The sequence below is a fragment of the Pseudorca crassidens genome, chromosome 1, assembly GCF_039906515.1.
Source record: "Pseudorca crassidens isolate mPseCra1 chromosome 1, mPseCra1.hap1, whole genome shotgun sequence".
Lineage (NCBI taxonomy): Eukaryota > Metazoa > Chordata > Mammalia > Artiodactyla > Delphinidae > Pseudorca > Pseudorca crassidens.
In genome coordinates, this window is record NC_090296.1 from 84,651,451 (window position 1) to 84,669,666 (window position 18,216).

The 18,216-nt window shown below is 41.8% G+C and overlaps 2 protein-coding genes across 8 annotated transcripts in view; one reads left to right on the top strand and one right to left on the bottom strand.

Annotated features, from left to right (window-relative positions):
* Nucleotides 1-12,943, top strand: part of RAD51 (RAD51 recombinase) — a 35,055-nt gene extending 22,112 nt beyond the window's left edge. For all 5 annotated transcript variants that reach the window (XM_067743361.1, XM_067743380.1, XM_067743344.1 and 2 more), the window contains 5 exons: nucleotides 2,746-2,840; nucleotides 9,632-9,745; nucleotides 10,082-10,211; nucleotides 10,422-10,543; nucleotides 11,559-12,943. In XM_067743361.1, the coding sequence (XP_067599462.1) occupies nucleotides 2,746-2,840; nucleotides 9,632-9,745; nucleotides 10,082-10,211; nucleotides 10,422-10,543; nucleotides 11,559-11,682 (585 nt within the window). In that variant the 3' untranslated portion in view covers nucleotides 11,683-12,943. The remainder of the gene's footprint in view (nucleotides 1-2,745; nucleotides 2,841-9,631; nucleotides 9,746-10,081; nucleotides 10,212-10,421; nucleotides 10,544-11,558) is intronic.
* Nucleotides 12,944-13,337: 394 nt separating this feature from the next.
* Nucleotides 13,338-18,216, bottom strand: part of RMDN3 (regulator of microtubule dynamics 3) — a 40,451-nt gene continuing 35,572 nt past the window's right edge. For all 3 annotated transcript variants that reach the window (XM_067743306.1, XM_067743300.1, XM_067743316.1), the window contains 7 exons: nucleotides 17,113-17,173; nucleotides 15,436-15,511; nucleotides 15,223-15,300; nucleotides 14,883-14,981; nucleotides 14,562-14,615; nucleotides 14,342-14,422; nucleotides 13,338-14,043 (listed from right to left, as the gene is read on the bottom strand). In XM_067743306.1, coding sequence (XP_067599407.1) covers nucleotides 13,990-14,043; nucleotides 14,342-14,422; nucleotides 14,562-14,615; nucleotides 14,883-14,981; nucleotides 15,223-15,300; nucleotides 15,436-15,511; nucleotides 17,113-17,173 — 503 coding nt within the window. In that variant the 3' untranslated portion in view covers nucleotides 13,338-13,989. The remainder of the gene's footprint in view (nucleotides 14,044-14,341; nucleotides 14,423-14,561; nucleotides 14,616-14,882; nucleotides 14,982-15,222; nucleotides 15,301-15,435; nucleotides 15,512-17,112; nucleotides 17,174-18,216) is intronic.

Below are 18,216 nucleotides of genomic sequence, written 5' to 3' on the forward strand. Positions count from 1 at the left end.
TCACTGTGGTGGCTTCTCTTGTTGTGGAGCACGGGCTCTAGGTGCAGGCTTCAGTAGTTGTGGCTCGCAGGCTGTAGAGCGCAGGCTCAGTAGTTGTGGCGCATGGGCTTAGTTGCTCCATGGCATGTGGGATCTTCCCGGACCAGGGCTTGAACCCGTGTCCCCTGCGTTGGCAGGTGGATTCTTAACCACTGCACCACCAGGGAAGCCCCCCCCACCCCATGTTGTTTTGACAGGGATTCATGTGGAATAAATATTTCAAGTACATTACACAATATAGTTGCCATGGCAACTCAGCCTATCACACTGATGCTCTTAAGTTGTACAAACAGACTCCTATATTGGAAATGTTTATTAAGTTGTCAGATAATGCCTATTAATAAACTGAAGGAAAATTCTAAAATATATCCTCTCTATAAAAATAACTGAACATTCACAGTTGGCTGAATAACTACGGATCTTTGATATTTTTTTCAGAGAAAAACAATTCTAATTCATTAATAATAGAAAGGATTACATGTCACCAGCCTAAGAGCTGGAACCAGAGGTATAGAGAGGGTGTTAGATTACTATTTAAATCTAAACGTTATCACCTCACATTTTTTCAGGTTTTCTCAACTTAAGCAAAACCCCACTATATATTAGATCTCTGTCTAATAGTGAAGTTACATAAAGTTGGGAGCCATACTTAGGTTACAAAAATGAATAGCCCATGCTTGTTCAAAGTTCTAGTATAATTTTAAAATTCTGAGAACACAGTTTAACATAAGTATCAATTTTAAATGCACGTGCCCTTGACAGAAAATATGTCTTACAGAACTTTTCACATATAGTCAAGAATAAATGTGTAAAGAATCTACACCATAGCATTATAAAATGGTGAAAGTTCAAAACAACTTGCATCACTACAAAATAGGAAGAAGAGTTAAATTATGGTACTAAGCAGGTATTAAAAATAGCTACTTTGGTGGTGTCCCAGCCCAGTAACACAAGATGGCTGAAGTGGCACTGGGAGGGTGAGGTGGAGGAGACAAAATGCAGTGGGGTGCAGAGCATATAGTCCATCCCCTTGTGACTTGCCCAGCAATACCCTGGGACCATGTCCACTTCTCTGCTGTCAGTCGGCCTACCAATGCCATGCCAGCCACTCATGGCCTCCCTTCTCCCAAGGAGGTCTATTTAGCTGGAAAAGAACTCCCTCGCATGCTAGCACTAAAGATACAAGAAAGTGAGAGAAGGGAGAACTTCATCTTAATTCCTGGGGACTTAGCCCCCTGAATGTGAAGATTTTCTCCTCCCCCCAAAAAGGCAGCTTCTGCTTTCTGTCCTCTTGGCCAGTGGTTTTAAACATTTCCTCTATCAAGACCCTCTTTTGTTATATACATATCCTTTGCTCCTTTCATGGATTCCTAAGATTTGAAAGATTTATCTGCCAACCTGCATAATGATAGCGTAATCATTTCCCCCTTTCCAAATTAACAACGCCTTCTGTAATTGAGTATACGCTAAAATCAGTGCCCTAAGAGGTGAAGGATATCAAGTCTTCCAAGTACATTCTGTATGTCAGGCACTGTGCTAAACAGTTTACATGAATTATCTAATCTTCAAAACAGTGCCATAGGGAGATTTTATCTACATTTTACAGAAAATGTAGAAACTGAGAATTAATATTCTCAGGTTCACATAGCAAGTGGCAGAATCACATAAAAAGTGTTTGTATGAAAATGTATAGAAAGTGATCTGGAAGAGGACTCCTGTGGGAGATGGGAGTGATAAAAAAGAACTTCCAGTTTTTTACTTTTTTCTATATTGTTTGAATTTTTAATACAAGCATGTAGTACTTTTGTAATTTTGAAAAAATACATTTTCTCAGAAATAGGAAAAGAAAATTTTGGTGCTACCAGGCACTTAATGTAAACTGTCCTGAGGGATTTTCCTCAGAATTTAAAGGTGTATTAGGCTCCAAAGTAGATTTCAAGGGTGGAAAATACACTTTAGCAACATTCACTTAAAATCTGTAGAACTCAGGGTGTCTGGTGTGGGATAGGTAGCCTGAAACAGATTTCCCTAAGTTTAGTTTTCATGTCATTCCTCCATTTTCTTTCCTTTTTTAAAACTCTTTGTATTCTTCCTTTTCTGCTTTTGTTCATTTTTAACATCTGTGTGTACAATTGGAGCAAACATCTTTTTATTCTTTCTTGCTCGTACTGTAGACGTGCTAGGGATGCCCCTGGGGTATTTCCAGTCTCCTTTAGCAACCCTAAGGAATGAACTCTGCTCAATAAAGTGAAGTGTAAGTGTGGTCTGCATATGCTAATATTAATTGGGTATTGGATCAGGGTCTCTTACTTATTAAAGCTAAGTAAATGATCTTCCAAATGTTTGTTGTCTTGAGAGAATTGATCGGTCGTGTGTTGGTATAGTCATAGAATTAAAAAAAAAAAAATTAGAAGTTTTTTTTTTTTTTTTTAAGAATTTTGTCACCTACTTTGGTCTATATTTCCAAGCACTCCAACTCTGGCTAGACTCTAGCCTCACGTGTTATGGGACACAATGAGCCTCATATCTACTACTAACTGTATTTCTATCAGAAGTGAATGCCTCCTCCCTACCTCTGATTGTCACTTTAAAGTGTTTTTTCCTTTTGCTTTACTGGGCGTGGGAGGAATTATAGACCTATCATGAGGAAGTTGGTCAGTTATATTAGAAGTACAGTGTCATTTCCACTGTTCTTTTTCTCTCTAGCTTCCCATTGACCGAGGTGGAGGTGAAGGAAAGGCCATGTACATTGACACCGAGGGTACCTTTAGGCCAGAACGGCTGCTAGCAGTGGCTGAGAGGTAGGTTACTGGATCAGGTGAGAGAAATATGGCTCCATATGTCACTGTAGTGATTGCCAGGGCTAGTCTGGCTGAAGGGTGTCTCTTCTTCTCTCTTATTGCTCTGTATCCCAAAGTCATATGTGTGTTTCAAAAGAATAACCTTCCTTAGAGAAGAACATGCTCCTTTAGTCAAAAATCTATGAGTTGCTGTCAGACTGGATAAAAAACAAGATCCAACTATATGCTGCCTTCCAGAGAACCACTTAGATTCAAAGACACAAATAGGTTGAAACTAAAAGGATGGAAAAAAGATATTGCATGCAAAAGTAACCATAAGAGGGCTGGAGTGGTTGTACTAATATCAGACAAAATAGACTTTAAGACAAAAAAAATCAGTAGAGGCAAAGAGGAACGTTTTAGAACTAAAAGGTCAGTTCATGGGGAAGATATAACAAATGTAAACATATAGAAACCTAATAGAGCCCCAAGATATGTGAAACACAAATTGATATAATTGAAGGGTGAAATAGACAATTCAAGCTCACTGGGGCCTAATGCCTCACTTTCAATAATGGATAGAACATTTATCAGATGCCCTGATAAAGAGCATCTACAAAAAACCTACAGCTAGCATCATTTTAATGGTAAAAATCTGAATATTTTCTCTGTAAGATTGGAAATAAGACAAGGATCTCCACTCTCACTACTTATGTTCCACATTGTACTGTAGATCCTAGCCAGTGCAGTCAGGCAAGAAAATGAAATAAAAGGCATCCAGATTGGAATGGAAGATGTAAAATATCTTTATTCACCAATGATATGATACTGTATGTAGAGAATCCTTAGGAAACTACACACAAAAAACTGCTAGAACTAAATTAGTTTGTTGCAGGATGCAATCTTAATATGAAAAATCCATTGTACTTCTGTATACTGTAAATGAACAATTCAAGAATTAAGAAAATAATTCCATTCACAATAGTGTCTAAAAGAATAAAATACTTAGTAATAAACTTAACCAGAAGTTCAAGACTTGTACACTAGGGACTTCCCTGTTGGTCCAGTGGGTAAGACCCCGTGCTCCCAGCACAGGGGGCCTGGGTTCGATCCCTGGTCGGGGAACTAGATCTTGCATGCCACAACTAAGACCCGGTATAGCCAAAATAAATATATTTTTTTTTAAAAAAAGGACTAGTACACTGAAAACTAACATTGCTGAGAGAAATTGAAGATCTGCATAGAGAAACATTCCACATTCATGGATTGGAAGATGCAATATTATTAAAATGGTAAGGGAGTTCCCTGGTTGCCTAGTAGTTAGGATTCTGGGCTTTCACTGCTGTGGTCCAGGTTCAGTCCCTGGTCGGGGAACTGAGATCCTGCAAGCCGAGGTGCAGCAAAAAAAAAAAAAAAACCAAAAAAAAAAACACCTCCCCTCAAATTGATCTATAAATTCAGCACAATGCCTATTGAAATTCACCAAGACATTTTTGCTGAAAATGACAAGGTGATTATAAATTAATATGGAAATGTCAAGGACCCAGAATAGCCAAAACATTCTTGGGAGGAAAAAAAGAACAGAATTGGAGGTCTCAGTCTTCCCAATTTTAAAACTTACTATAAACAACAGTAATCAAGACAGTGTGGTGCTGCCATAAGGAGAGACATATGGATCAATGGAACAGAATTGAGAGTTCAGAAATAAACTGTTTGGGGACTTCCCTGGTGGCGCAGTGGTTGAGAATCCGCCTGCCAATGCAGGGGACACGGTTTCGATCCCTGGTCCAGGAAGATACGTGCCACGGAGCAACTAAGCCCATGCACCACAACCACTGAGCCTGCGCTCTAGAGCCCATGAGCCACAACTACTGAGTCTGCGTGCCACAACTACTGAAGCCCATGCACCTAGAGCCTGTGCTCCGCAACAGGAGAAGCCCCCGCAATGAGAAGCCAGTGCACCACAACGAAGAGTAGCCCCCACTCACTGCAACTAGAGAAAGCCCTTGTTCAGCAATGAAGACCCAACACAGCCAAATAAATAAATTTATAAGAAAAAAAGAAATAAACTGTTTCACTTATAGTCACTTGATTTTTGACAAAGGTGAAAGACAATTTAGTGGAGGAAATAATAGTCTTTTCAATAAATGGTGCTAATGTAGTTGGATATCCACCTTACCTTACACTATACATGAAAGTTAACTAAAAATGGATACCATTCTGGTGATTCCTCAGAAAATTAAACATAGAATTACAATATGATTCAGGAATTCCACTTCTGAGTATATACTCAAAAGAATTGAAAGCAGGGACTCAGTTACACACCAGTATTCATGGCAGCCCTGTTCACAGTAGTCAAAAGGTAGAAACAACCCAAGTATCCATCAACAGTTGAATGGATAAACTAAATGTCCTCTATACATACAATGGAAAATTATTCTCAAAATGTAAGGAAATGCTTACGGTATGCTACAACATGGATGAACCTTGAAAACATTATGCTAAGTGAAATAAGCCAGTTGCAAAAGGACAAATGTATGATTCCTCCTATATGAGGTACTTAGAGCAGTCAAATTCATAAAGACAGAAAGTGGAATGGTGGTTGCTAGGGGCAGGGGTGAGGAGAATGGGGGATTATTGTTTAATGGGTACAGAGTTTCAGTTTGGGATGGTGAAAAAATTCTGGACATGGATGGTAGTGATGGTTGCACAACAACGGGAATGTGCTTCCTGCCATTGGACTGTACACTTTAAAAAGATTAAAATGGTAAATTTTATGTTATGTATGTTTACTATATATATGTATATGTATATATATATTTAAAGAATGATAGTCCTATATTTAGCTAAAATTATAAAACTTTTAGGAAAAAAAAGAAGAAAATCTTTGTGACCTTGAAGTAGGCAGAGATTTCTTAGATACAACACAAGAAAGCATAGTCTATGAAAGAAAAAAACGATAATACAGAGTCAGTTTTCATTTATCAAAATTTGAAACTTCTGTGCTTCAAAGAGCACTATCAAGAAAATAAAAAGACAACCCAAAGAATGTGAGAAAATATTTGCAAATCATATATCTGATAAGGTTCTAGTATCAAGAATATATAAAGAACTCTCACAACCCAGCAGAAAGACACCCCAATTAAGAAATGGGCAGGGCTTCCCTGGTGGCGCAGTGGTTGAGAGTCCGCCTGCCGATGCAGGGGACGCGGGTTCGTGCCCCGGTTTGGGAGGATCCCACATGCCGCGGAGCGGCTAGGCCCGTGAGCCATGGCCACTGGGCCTGCGCGGCCGGAGCCTGTGCTCCGCAACGGGAGAGGCCACAACAGTGAGAGGCCATGTACCACAAAAAAAAAAAAAAAAAGAAATGGGAAAGGACTTGTATAGACATTTCTCCGAAGCAGATGTAAAACAGCCAATAAGCACATGCAGAGATGCTCAACATTATTATTCAAGAAGAAATGCAAATTAAAACCACAGTGAGATACCACCACTAGGATGGCTGTAATGAAAAAGTAACAAGTGTCAGGGAGGATGTGAAGAAACTGGAACCCTAATACATTGCTGGTGAGAATGTAAAATTGTGCAGTCACTTTGGAAAAGAACAATGTGGCAGTTAAACATAAATTTGTCATATAGCCCAGCAATTTCACTCTGGTTATGTACCCAAGAGATATGAAAACATGTCCACACAGAGACTTGTTTGTGGATGTTTATAGTATTGTTATAGTGGCCAAAACCTGGAAACAACCCAATTGTCCATCCACTGATGAACGAATAAAATCTGGTTGATCCATACAATAGACCGCTATTCAACAATTAAAAGGAATGAAGTACTGATACTTGTTACAGCATGAATGACCCTCAAAAAACATGCTAAATGATAGAAGCTAGACATAAAAGACCACATATGGTTCCATTTATATGAAATTTCCAGAAAGAAAATCTGTAGCGGGAATTCCCTGGCAGTCCAGTGGTTAGGACTTCGTGCTTCCACGTAGGGGGCATGAGTTCAATCCCTGGTCGGGGAACTAAGATCCTGCATGCCACGAGCCAAAAATTTAAAAAATTTAAAAAAAAATCACTTCAGGTGTCTTTTTGTTTTTGACTGCGTTGGGTCTTCGTTGCTGCGTGCGGGCTTTCTCTAGTTGCGGCGCATGGGGGGCTACTCTTCTCTGCGGTGCATGGGCTTCTCATTGCGGTGGCTTCTCTTGTTGCCGAGCACGGGCTCTAGGTGCGCGGGCTTCAGCAGTTGTGGCTTGTGGGCTCAGTAGTTGCGGCACACGGGCTTAGTTGCTCCGCGGCATGTGGGGTTTTCCCGGACCAGGGCTCGAACCGGTGTCCCCTGCATTGGCAGGCAGACTCTTAACCACTGGGCCACCAGGGAAGTCCTATTTGTTTTCTTTTTGAAAATAGCCATTCTGGCAGGTGTGAGGTAATATAGCTCACTGTGGTTTCAGTTTGCATTTCCCTTGTGATTAGTGATATTGAGCATCTTTTCATGTGCCAGGTGTTTGTTAAATATGCAAATTATCACAACTCTTCCCTGAGCATTGTGATTCATTAAGTCTGGTTTAGACCTAGGATTTTTTTTTGTGTGTGTGTGGTACGCGGGCCCCTCGCTGTTGTGGCCTCTCCCGTTGCGGAGCACAGGCTCCAGACGTGCAGGCTTAGCGGCCATGGCTCACGGGCCTAGCCGCTCCGCAGCATGTGGGATCTTCCCAGACCGGGGCACAAACCCGTGTCCCCTGCATCGGCAGGCAGACTCTCAACCACTGCGCCACCAGGGAAGCCCGGAATTTAATTTTTTTAACAGAGTATTCTTATCCTTAGGAAGTTCTGGAAACACTAAGAGAAGTTGCTTATTTCCAACCAACTTTTTCCAAGTTGTGGGAATTGAAAGTTCTATGTGCTGCATCAGGAATGTAAGCACAGAGATCCCCATAGTCGTCTTTGTGAACTCTGTTGAGAGAAAAGCCAGGATGACTCTTCGTTTTTCTAGTAAATCTTCCATATTCTGACAGCAAAAGGTAATCTCCGTTCCTGATAGTAGATTATATCAGTGTTTCTTGAGGCAAGACTAGAAGACTTGTGCAGTACAGTACTTAGGCCTCTTCAGTCTTTTTTTCTGTCTTATAGTTATGATTTAAATAAAGAAAATTTTATCTCCTTATTCCCATTTGGTCAGGATCCCAAGGTAAAACTCTATCTTCATTTCATTTTCTTATCTCCATGCCCAGACTCAACAAATTCATCATCATCAATCCACTTAATACAAGAGCTATACTTCCATTCATGTTGATAATGGTGAAGAATAGCTGGTGAAATGTCCAGGAAAGTGCAAAGACTGCATGTGCCTAATATGATGAATCAATTCATCATAAGATGTGGAAAATTCAGTTGGATAGAGTGGGATCTCCTGATATTGTGGTTCAGCTTATTGCAGTGTTATTTCAAGTGCTAGAACATTCTTTTGTTTTTCTATTCTTTTGGGTAGGAAAAATGAGAGGAAAACTATTTACTAAAGCTAAGTCTCAGAAAAATAGGTTTGACACAGTGTATGCTTTTGTAATGATCAGAATCTACATAGAATAGACTACTTTTTAAAGGCTGATAAAATCTTAAGCATAGAAGTTTTTGGTTCTCAAGGAATTATAGCACACTGATTTTGTTTAAACAGATTATCTTTTGAACTGTTACATAAGGGAGTCAGTATTATACTTTTAGACTATAATGATTTTAGGTAACATTAATGTGAAAATATTACTTGAGTTAAAGTGATGATATATAATTCTCTTTTGGTTTGGGTTATAGATAATAGCTGTATTCAGCAAAATTTATTCAGAATGTACTAGGTATAAAAAAAAATGTGCTAGTTGGAAAGGCCTAGTCTTTTCCCTCAGGGAATTTGTTGTCTAGTAAAAGAATGGCAGGTAGCTCCTCACAAGTGCCATAGAAAAGCCTAAATCAAGTTTTCTGTAAGTGCAGAAGAGGGAGAATCACGTCTATTTGAGAGGTGCAGGGAAGCTTTTATAAAAGTGCGGGTATTTAGTTGTCTTGATAGATGGATAAATCAAACTACCTTTGAAGAAATGGGGTCCCATTAGCATACATTTAATGAGAAGTTGTCTTACTTGGACCACCTTGAGTATTCATGTCTTAGGAAGCAGTTACAAAGGTGAGAAAATATAGATTGTTCTAAGAAAATAGGAAGTATTTTTAAATGCAAAGGGAAGAAAAATCATTATTGAGGTATAAGATGAATTAAGGTATCACTTACTTAACCATACTAGATACATGTCACATATTCCATAACTGTAACTAGTTACTAGCAAGAAAAAAGGGGAGAATAGATGAAATATACTTACTTCTCTTAAACCTCTTACAGTTTTGAGTCCTTAGAAGGTTTTTGAGCTTAGAAGGTTTTATTCCTATACAACAGCAGTTTATGTATGTTTTTAATTGATCTTTGATTGATTCATTGTTTTTGTTTCAGTCCCAATTCTGTCATGCTGCCCTTTGTTTTTCCAGGAGACCATTGTTTCCTTATATTTGGAAATTTCTCATTCTAGTTCAGGAGTCCTCAAAAAATAAATTTGATTTATTCTGAAGTCCTGCCAGGTAGATCTACTCTAAAGCAGTTGCTGTCATCTCTTTATAGTTTCCCTGGGCTTCCTAATAGAAAGGGAATTATATTCTTTAGCCTTCTTACTATCATTTCTTACCTACCCATCCAGGTAATTTCGTTGTTAGAGATGAATTTCTCATCTGCCTTAGTTCTGTGTGCAGCCTCAAAATGTTCTTTCTTCTAGATATGGCCTCTCTGGCAGTGACGTCCTGGATAATGTAGCATATGCTCGAGGGTTCAACACAGACCACCAGACCCAGCTCCTTTATCAAGCGTCAGCCATGATGGTAGAGTCCAGGTATGTGGGCAATAGAAGATACTGAATATGTTCCCAGAGCCCTTACCCTGAATCTTGTACATGCGGCCAATTTGATAGTAGCTTGAATTAGATATGGGGAGATTTAAGTTTTAGTTCCTATTTTGCTACTCTTTGTCGTTTAGGTCAAGTCGCTTTTAAAATATGAAGCTATAATCCACCTGAACTTGTTGGAATTTTTTACTTTGTTAAAGGGTTATTCAGAAATGGATGCTGTATAAATAAATAATATATAACTATAAAATTTCAGGGTAATGGGAAAGAGCAGAATATGACATGGGCTAGAAACAGGCTTCAGAGAATCCATGTTCCCTGTAGGTATGCACTGCTAATTGTAGACAGTGCCACCGCCCTCTACAGAACAGACTATTCGGGTCGAGGTGAGCTTTCCGCCAGGCAGATGCACTTGGCCAGGTTTCTGCGGATGCTTCTGCGACTTGCTGATGAGGTAAGTTGTGGGTAGGGACAGAGAATGCCTACTTTCAGGGGCCATGAATTCTAGTAGCCTTGCTGGGAGGCCAGGATACCAGGGCCTGGTATCATCAAGTTATCAGTTAGATATAGAGACTTCAGTCATTCATTGCTTTATGGGGGATAAGCAGTAAGTCTCTTGGAATGTCTGACCACAAAAAAATGACATTTATCCTTTCCCTGTCAGTTTGGTGTAGCAGTGGTAATCACCAACCAGGTGGTAGCCCAAGTGGATGGAGCAGCCATGTTTGCTGCAGATCCTAAAAAACCTATTGGAGGAAATATCATTGCTCATGCCTCAACAACAAGGTAAAGTGATGGGAGAGATGGCTTCATCATGGAATGTCATATTAACTGTGCAATAGACATGAAGATAACATTTCCATTTGAACCTTGTTAACTGCTGCTGTTGTGTAATTAGACACGGGAGCCCTTGCTTAACCTAATTGTCATGCTCTGGTTAGAACAGGTGTTTGGCTTTTAGTTCATAAAGGAATTAAAAGCTCTCATATGTGGAAGAATAAATATGAGCAATTGATATCTCATTATTTTTTAAAAGGTTTCAATATGGGAAATCCACTGGGGGGCAGGGGTGAGCAGAAATGCATTCCTCTGGATTGCAAGTGCCCTAAGGCAGTGGTCCCCAACCTTTTTGGCACCAGGGACCAGTTCTGTGGAAGACGATTTTTCCACGGGGTGGGGGTAGTGCGGGGGGTGGCCAGGATGGACGGTTCAGGCGGTAATGCAAGCGATGGGGAGCGGCAGATGAAGCTTCGCTCACTCACCCTCTGCTCACCTCCTGCTGTGCGGCCCAGTTCCTAACAGGCTGCGGACCAGTACTGGTCCACGGCCCGGGGGTTGGGGACCCCTGCCCTAAGGAATACAGAAAGATCCCCAAAGTCCTTCTAGGAAGTATATATGTCTAAAAAATTTTTAGATCTACTATAAATAGTCAGGAATATAATTTTTTTTTTTTAATGTTGAGCCTTCTTTTATTTATTTTTGCTGTGTTGGGTCTTCATTTCTGTGCAAGGGCTTTCTCTAGTTGTGGCAAGCGGGGGCCACTCTTCATCGCGGTGCACGGGCCTCTCACTATTGTGGCCTCTCTTATTGTGGAGCACAGGCTCCAGACGCGCAGGCTCAGTAGTTGTGGCTCACGGGCCTAGCTGCTCCGCGGCATGTGGGATCTTCCCAGACCAGGGCTCGAACCCGTGTCCCCTGCGTTAGCAGGCAGATTCTCAACCACTGTGCCACCAGGGAAGCCCAGGAATAGAATTTTTTAATTATAATAACTTTGGTGCTTTGGTCTGTGTCTTTGTCCCAGACTGTACCTGAGAAAAGGAAGAGGGGAAACCAGAATCTGCAAAATCTATGACTCTCCTTGTCTTCCTGAAGCTGAAGCTATGTTTGCCATCAATGCGGATGGAGTAGGAGATGCCAAGGACTGAATCGTTGGGTTTTTTCCTGTGATAAACCTTAAGTGCTGCAGCCTAATGGAGAGGACTGCTCCCTGAGGTTCTTCACAGGCCTCTTCCTGTTGTGACTGCCAGGAAAAGGCTTCCAGGAAAACAGCTATTATATCGGCTTTTCTTACGGTGTAAACACGAGACAGGTCAGTAGTCACAAGCTGATCTGAAATGTTTATTCCTTCTAGTATATTAATCTCTATGTGAATTCTTTGGTTTGGGGGTGTAGGTATGAAGTACCTTTGACATCATAGTGCCTTGGGGTTGACTCAGGACTAACGGCTATTGGCCAATCTTATGTCTCTAAGAGAACTAAAACTGGAGAGACCTGGCTTCTCTCACTGTCTGAATAATGTTGGGGAAAAATATGCCTGAGCTATGTGGCAAAGGGAGTGGGTCTCCTCACAGGTTTTTTTTTTTTCTCTGCCAGTAAAACTCTTAAATCAGAAGCAGGTAAAGTTTGTGTGTCTGAATTAGCTTATATAAGAATGTTTTTTTAGATAAGGGTTATTGAATAGGCCTGCTGGGCTACCAGCCCTTCACCATCTACTCTTTTTTAATGCTAAGAGCAATTCAAGATAGTTCCGGAATCTTAAACATTTCGGAAGCTCTTCAAGTAAGTAGATTCAATGTGGGACTGCTAATAAAGTAGTTATTTGTAGTGAATGTGCTGCTTGTAGGAGTTATTCTGGTACAAGCTGAATATTTCAGGATAGGGCCTTCATAATATAGTTTTGGCTCTGGGTAGGGTGATCAGTTTCTATTGCTTTAAAATTGAAAATTTAAAAGGGAAGTCCCACATTCAGATGATTCATTTTATACTCCTTTAACCTTTAACCTAATAGAAGATCTCACAAGATGGCTACACCATGGCTTTCCTGTGGCCTTTGTTTTTATTCTTTAAGTTTTGTATTGTATAGGGCTGGTTCTTGCCCAGATTATTCTACTTCAGGGGTTTGAGATACTCCTTCCCCTTCAAACTTCTACCCAGGATGGGTTCTAACCAACTCTTCCAATTTCAAAGGGCTTCTCGGCTAGTATTAGGAGAGGCAGTGCAAATCTCTGCTGTTGCCAGTGTTGATCCTACTATATGTAGGGAGATAGGAAGATAAAATTTAATGCAACTTTGTTTTAAAAACAGTTCTGTTCCGTGACTTTATAGAACAGAGTACCTCCTAGGCCTTCTTTTGTTTCTACATTACAGAACAAACCTGGGATGAAATAATAAAGCCACAGTAACAGATTCTGGAATGGAAGCTTGGTTCTTAAATAAAAGCATCTCCATCTTTTAGTCCTATAAAGTATTTAAGTGACCTTGACCTAAAAACTTCTCAATTTTTCTTGTAGGGAGGATTTTCTTTTCAGATGGGATTAGGCTTTGTGCTATTGGCCCTGAGAGGGTCAGGGAACACCTGCTTAGTTGGACTAGGCCTTGTTAGGCTAAAAATAAGCTCTTCTTATGTTTTATATTTAACTAAAATTTTCTCTGGAAGTATTATTAACCAGAGAGCTCATTCTAAACTATTTGGTACTGTTTTTCTACTTGTCTGCAATAGTCTCATAGTAGAAAACAGTTATGGAAGTGTGAAGCAAGAATAAGGAGCTATAGCAAACATAGAAAGGGGATTATAATCACGTCTAGTTAAATTTGGTTTATTTCAGGTTTGTACCAAAATATATTCTAGGCAGCTCCTCACATCATCATTTTCACAGTCTCATAAGCCTTATGCACTGCTGTCGTTCAAAAGCTGCCAGAACTCTGGAAGTCAAGTGGTCCAGCCCCTCGGCCCAGGAATACAGTTACAATCCACATGATAGGTTGAGAAGAGGCGATACCCATGGACTCTCCGACCTTTTATCCGGGTAGGTTAGGGTGTGATTTTAGGACTATATACTTTGGTGTTGAATAGTAATCAGTGAAAAAGATTAGAGAGTAGAAGTTCTATGTTTTGTTCCTATAGCTCTTTGGAGTTTCATCCACCTCACCAGCAGTTGGAAGACAGCCTTCAGTGCTCTACCCACACTAGTCTTGGTTTTTCAAGAATTCACTTTACGGAGAGAGTAACAGAAACCCAGGCCTCAAGTACTTCCCCAATTTCAGATTAGGTAACGGATTAGAATAAGTTAACCAGTAGACAATAAGAAGAAGTTGGGGAATGGTGGCAGGTAGCAGTCAGACCTAGGAGTCAGGACACTCCCTTAACCAGTCTTGCCTGATCTAAGCAGAATCTAAGAGAAAAAAGACTTGATTTTTTTCCCCCTCGAGTCATGAAGGCCATTGAAATGTGATTATTCTCCTAAAATTACTTCCAATTCTTCCAGGTCCTTCTGGAAAGCTGAATCCTAGGGAGACAAGAGAATAAGACTAGGACTCAAAATCTAAGCCAACATTTCCAAAACCATTGGTACCTGAGAATGGGCCCTTTGCTTCCTTGCTAAGCTGTTATCATAGTCTTTTTCCTACTTTCCCAGAAGAGCCTGGAACCTACGAAATCTGTCTCCTCCCCTAGGGGAGATGTATATGAAACAGCACACATGCAAAAGGAGGAAATAAGACCTCAAGGGAAGATATTCTTTCCTGAAAGGGTCACATAATGACTCAGTGAAGGATCCCTGTGTTAGTAAAGGTCTTAAGTATTACCTCTTTAGTGACATTTGGCAGCTCCAGGGCCAACTTCATCCACCGTTTAGCTTCAGGGTTTTTCCCTAGTTCTCTGTAGCACTGAGAAGACACAACAGTGAAAACCTGGGAGAAATGCCACCAGGAGACTAGAAGGGGATGAATATGTGTGCCCTCAGGAGTTCCTAGAAATATCAACACACATACTTTCATCTATGTTGAAACAGGCAGGTGAGTTTACCTTGGAAATATATATCCTTCCTGCTTTGGAAAATCCTGGCTGTAGTTCTTCAGCCTGGAGAAGGGAGAACACATTTCAGTAAGGTGTTCCAAAGTCCAAGTCAGGCTAAAGTTTATTAGAGAGTTCCAGTCCCCAACCTGGAGATTGATTCAGTGAATCTATATTTTTTATAAGCTTTTCTGATGGTTCTGATTTTCCCATAGAACAGGCACACATAAAACTGCCCTCTACTTAAAACCCCTTCCAATAATGTCCTTAGGAAAAATAAGGTCACTCTGGCCTTTCTGGCTGCTGTCCACCCTTCCCTTCCTTCCCCAATACCTTTAGGAAGCTCTGGAGGGCGTCCTCCACAGTGGCACCGAGAGGGCTTTCACACAAGGCTGTCGCAGTTTTTTTTTCTAGCCAGCTTAGGTGAGAGACCTGCCACCAAGAGATCAAGGTGTGACTAAAAACTTAAGTATCTTTAGGAACATTGAATGTTCTGTACTGAAAGCAAACAGGGCCAAATAGGACCGGGTCTAATCACCACTAACGTGACCACTTAGAAGAAATAACACATAAGCCAGACCAGGCTGAGGACACTGCTCTTCCTTGTAAAGGTGATCAGTGTCTCAGGACAGTTAGTTAGGGCCCTTATGTCAAGCCCTGAAATTTAGCTTACCTGGTAGCACCACCTGCCAAGGAGAAAGTATGCCATGGGGTTTTCTGGCTTGAGAGCAATGGCTTTGTCCACATGCTCCTGAGGAGAAAATATAAATATAAGGGAACAGAGGCAAGTCACAGAGGCTGCAGGAACACCTTTGCAAGGAGCTAGGATGCAGCAGGGAATCTGGACTAGACCAGCACCAGGGAAGGAGGAGAAGCCTTTCCTCACCTTGAAGCTAAAGCCACTCTGGATACGCCTCTGGATGCCCTCATGCTCAGCCAGCTGACCACAAAGCACTGCATACCTAGGGGGAAGCAGCAGCAAGCTCAGGGACAAGGACTGAGTACCGTCCCTGCCAGTACTGGGATTCCCACCCACGGGCAATTGCACTGTGCCTGCATCCTTATCCAGAGATGAAAATATCATTTCCATCTGTACTTAATTCCTCTTTTCACAGACTTGTGGTCCCAATTCATATTCTTTAGCAGATACAGTGGTAGGCTTACAATTCTCCAAAGTACCCTAGGTACAAAAAAGGTGGGTCTTCCACATTAAAGCTCTCTTATACTTAATATTTAGGCAAGGTCTCAGTCCAAATTTCCCCTCATAATGAGTATAGCCATAGCTATCATAAACACTTAAGCAGGTATCTAAAAATCAGCATCAAAGTATAAGAGACCTGAGTACACTGCTTTTTGTCTCCTGAGCAGACATTGAAGAAGAAGGTCTCATTAGCCTTGGAAGTATACAGGTATATCATTGGGAAGCTGTTTGTGAATGGGATTCTCTAGGAATTTCTAATGTTAGCTTGGGAACCAACAGAAGCAGAGGAGGAAGAAAAGGCCTCCGATTTCAGCCCTCTCCTCTACATCCTCCCTCCCAGGAGAACAAAGACAGCCAGCTTCCTATCTTCTGCCTTCAGAAACAAAGGCAGAAGATATTACCCCCATCCCCTCTGCATTCTTTCTAGAAGCACAGTTGACAAATGAGTGTCTAAAGGCCCAAGTTGCTTTTTTGTGTACTCACTAAATATCTGGGGGTATTTGTATCGGATACTTCCAGAGGCTCATTTCCAGTTTAGTTCAAACAGCTGTTCCCCAGGAAAAGCTAAGAAAGTATGAGGTCAATTTCCATCCTTGGGACCCCAGGAGCCCCAAGAGAGCCCACAGGGAAACAGCACCCGTGACACCCAAGAAACAATGACCTGGCGTCTGAGAAGAGGCGCTGCAGAGACAAAGTTTCAGCAACAGATAGAGAAACAGCCTCTCCCAGCTCACAGTCTGAGGCCAGGGTTATGGGAAGCAGGGAGGTGGAAAAGGAACATTTTCACTAAAACTGAGGCGCTGGAACCACGCCCCCAGGACACAGGTTGGCCCTGACCCACATGGGTAGGCAGAACTTTGCCTCATGTCAGACCACAGACAGGGCTGATGGTTTTGTAATATTAGTGACTGCTGAACTTCCTGGGGGTGAGCTCACATCTACTTTTCCTCACGCGAGCCAAGCGAAGAAGCCAAGAAGCCAAAGTCCACCACCAGCCAGGGATCGCAGCTATGGGAATGAAGAGCTTGTGTGGGAGAGGAGAACTGCCAACGTCCCAGCCTCTCTGAGGAGCCAAGAACCCACAAGTTTTGTAGCCAGGGGTGACTAACAAAGCTACTCGTTTCTCCAAGCTTCACCAGAAAGAAAAACTATTCCCCCTTGCCTCATCCCCAAGGCACTTCCCAAAGCAAACTCCCCTGGGTCCCTAGCTTGGGGAAGGATGGGACATATGAAAGTAAAGGCCAGAGCTCCCTCTCCTGGTGCCTCTGGCAAATGCCTCTTTGGCCACAGGGCAGAGAAACAAAAGGGCCCTCCACTCTAACCCATGCTGGCTCTTCCTGGGACCCTGCGGGGTGTTATTACCACTGGTGACACTCAGCATTCTCATTCCCCTTCTCCAGAGCGGCCTCCGCTGCTTCTTTTCCTGTAAGACAGAGGTGATCCAGAGTTGACAAGGGCTCCCATGCACCCTTCCACGGGAAAGGCTGTGGGAAGAATGACTGCTTTAGCTCTCACCAACCCCCACCCGAACGGGACTTGTAAATACTTATGCACTTGAGCAGAATGAAGAGCTGCAAATAGCTTTTCAGGGATGACTTCTGCTTCACCTTGTTCTCCCTATCCATCGTCAGCTGCCCCAGCTCCCTTATTTTTATAATACCTACCTGATACGCTTGAAGCATTTCAAATATAAAAGGACTCAAAAGCAATCAGAAACTGTCCCCATAGACCGTTACCCTGGAGAGTTTTTGATTTGGGGTCTGGATAGGCTTCAAGGTGTCCATGAATCCGACTGAAGTTGTATATAATTTTAGGTATATGTGCATTTTATTGAGGAGAGGGTCCACAGCTTTGATCAAATTCTCAAGAGGGGGACTTCCCTGGTAGCGCAGTTGTTAAGAATCCGCTTGCCAATGCAGGGGACACGGGTTCGAGCCCTGGTCGGGGAACTAAGATCCCACATGCCTTGGAGCAACTAAGCCCATGTGCCACAACTACTGAAGCCTGCGCACCTAGGGCCCGTGCACCACAACAAAGAGTAGCCCCCGCTCGCCGCAACTAGAGAAAGCCTGTGTGCAGCAATGAAGACCCAGTGCAGCCAAACAAATAAACATTAAAAACAAATTCTCAAAAGGATCCATGATCTAGGAACATTAATCATGGCCCTAGGCCAGAACTCCTCACCAGAGCCAAATGGACTGGGATCTGACCAAAGATGAGTTTCATGTAGTTCTTCCCCAAGTTTTCCAGGCACCCAAACTAACAGAAATCAAGGCCTAAACACATGTAGGCTCTTGACAAGGGTCCCCTAGAATGTCAAGGAGCTGGAGCCCTTCAGATGAGGACCATCACGCCTACACACAGGAAAAGAGAACACTGCAAAATGGGAAATCTGATTAGAACAGAGAGGGCTTCCATAAAAAAAAAGAATGAAATAATGCCACCTGTAGCAACATGAATAGACCT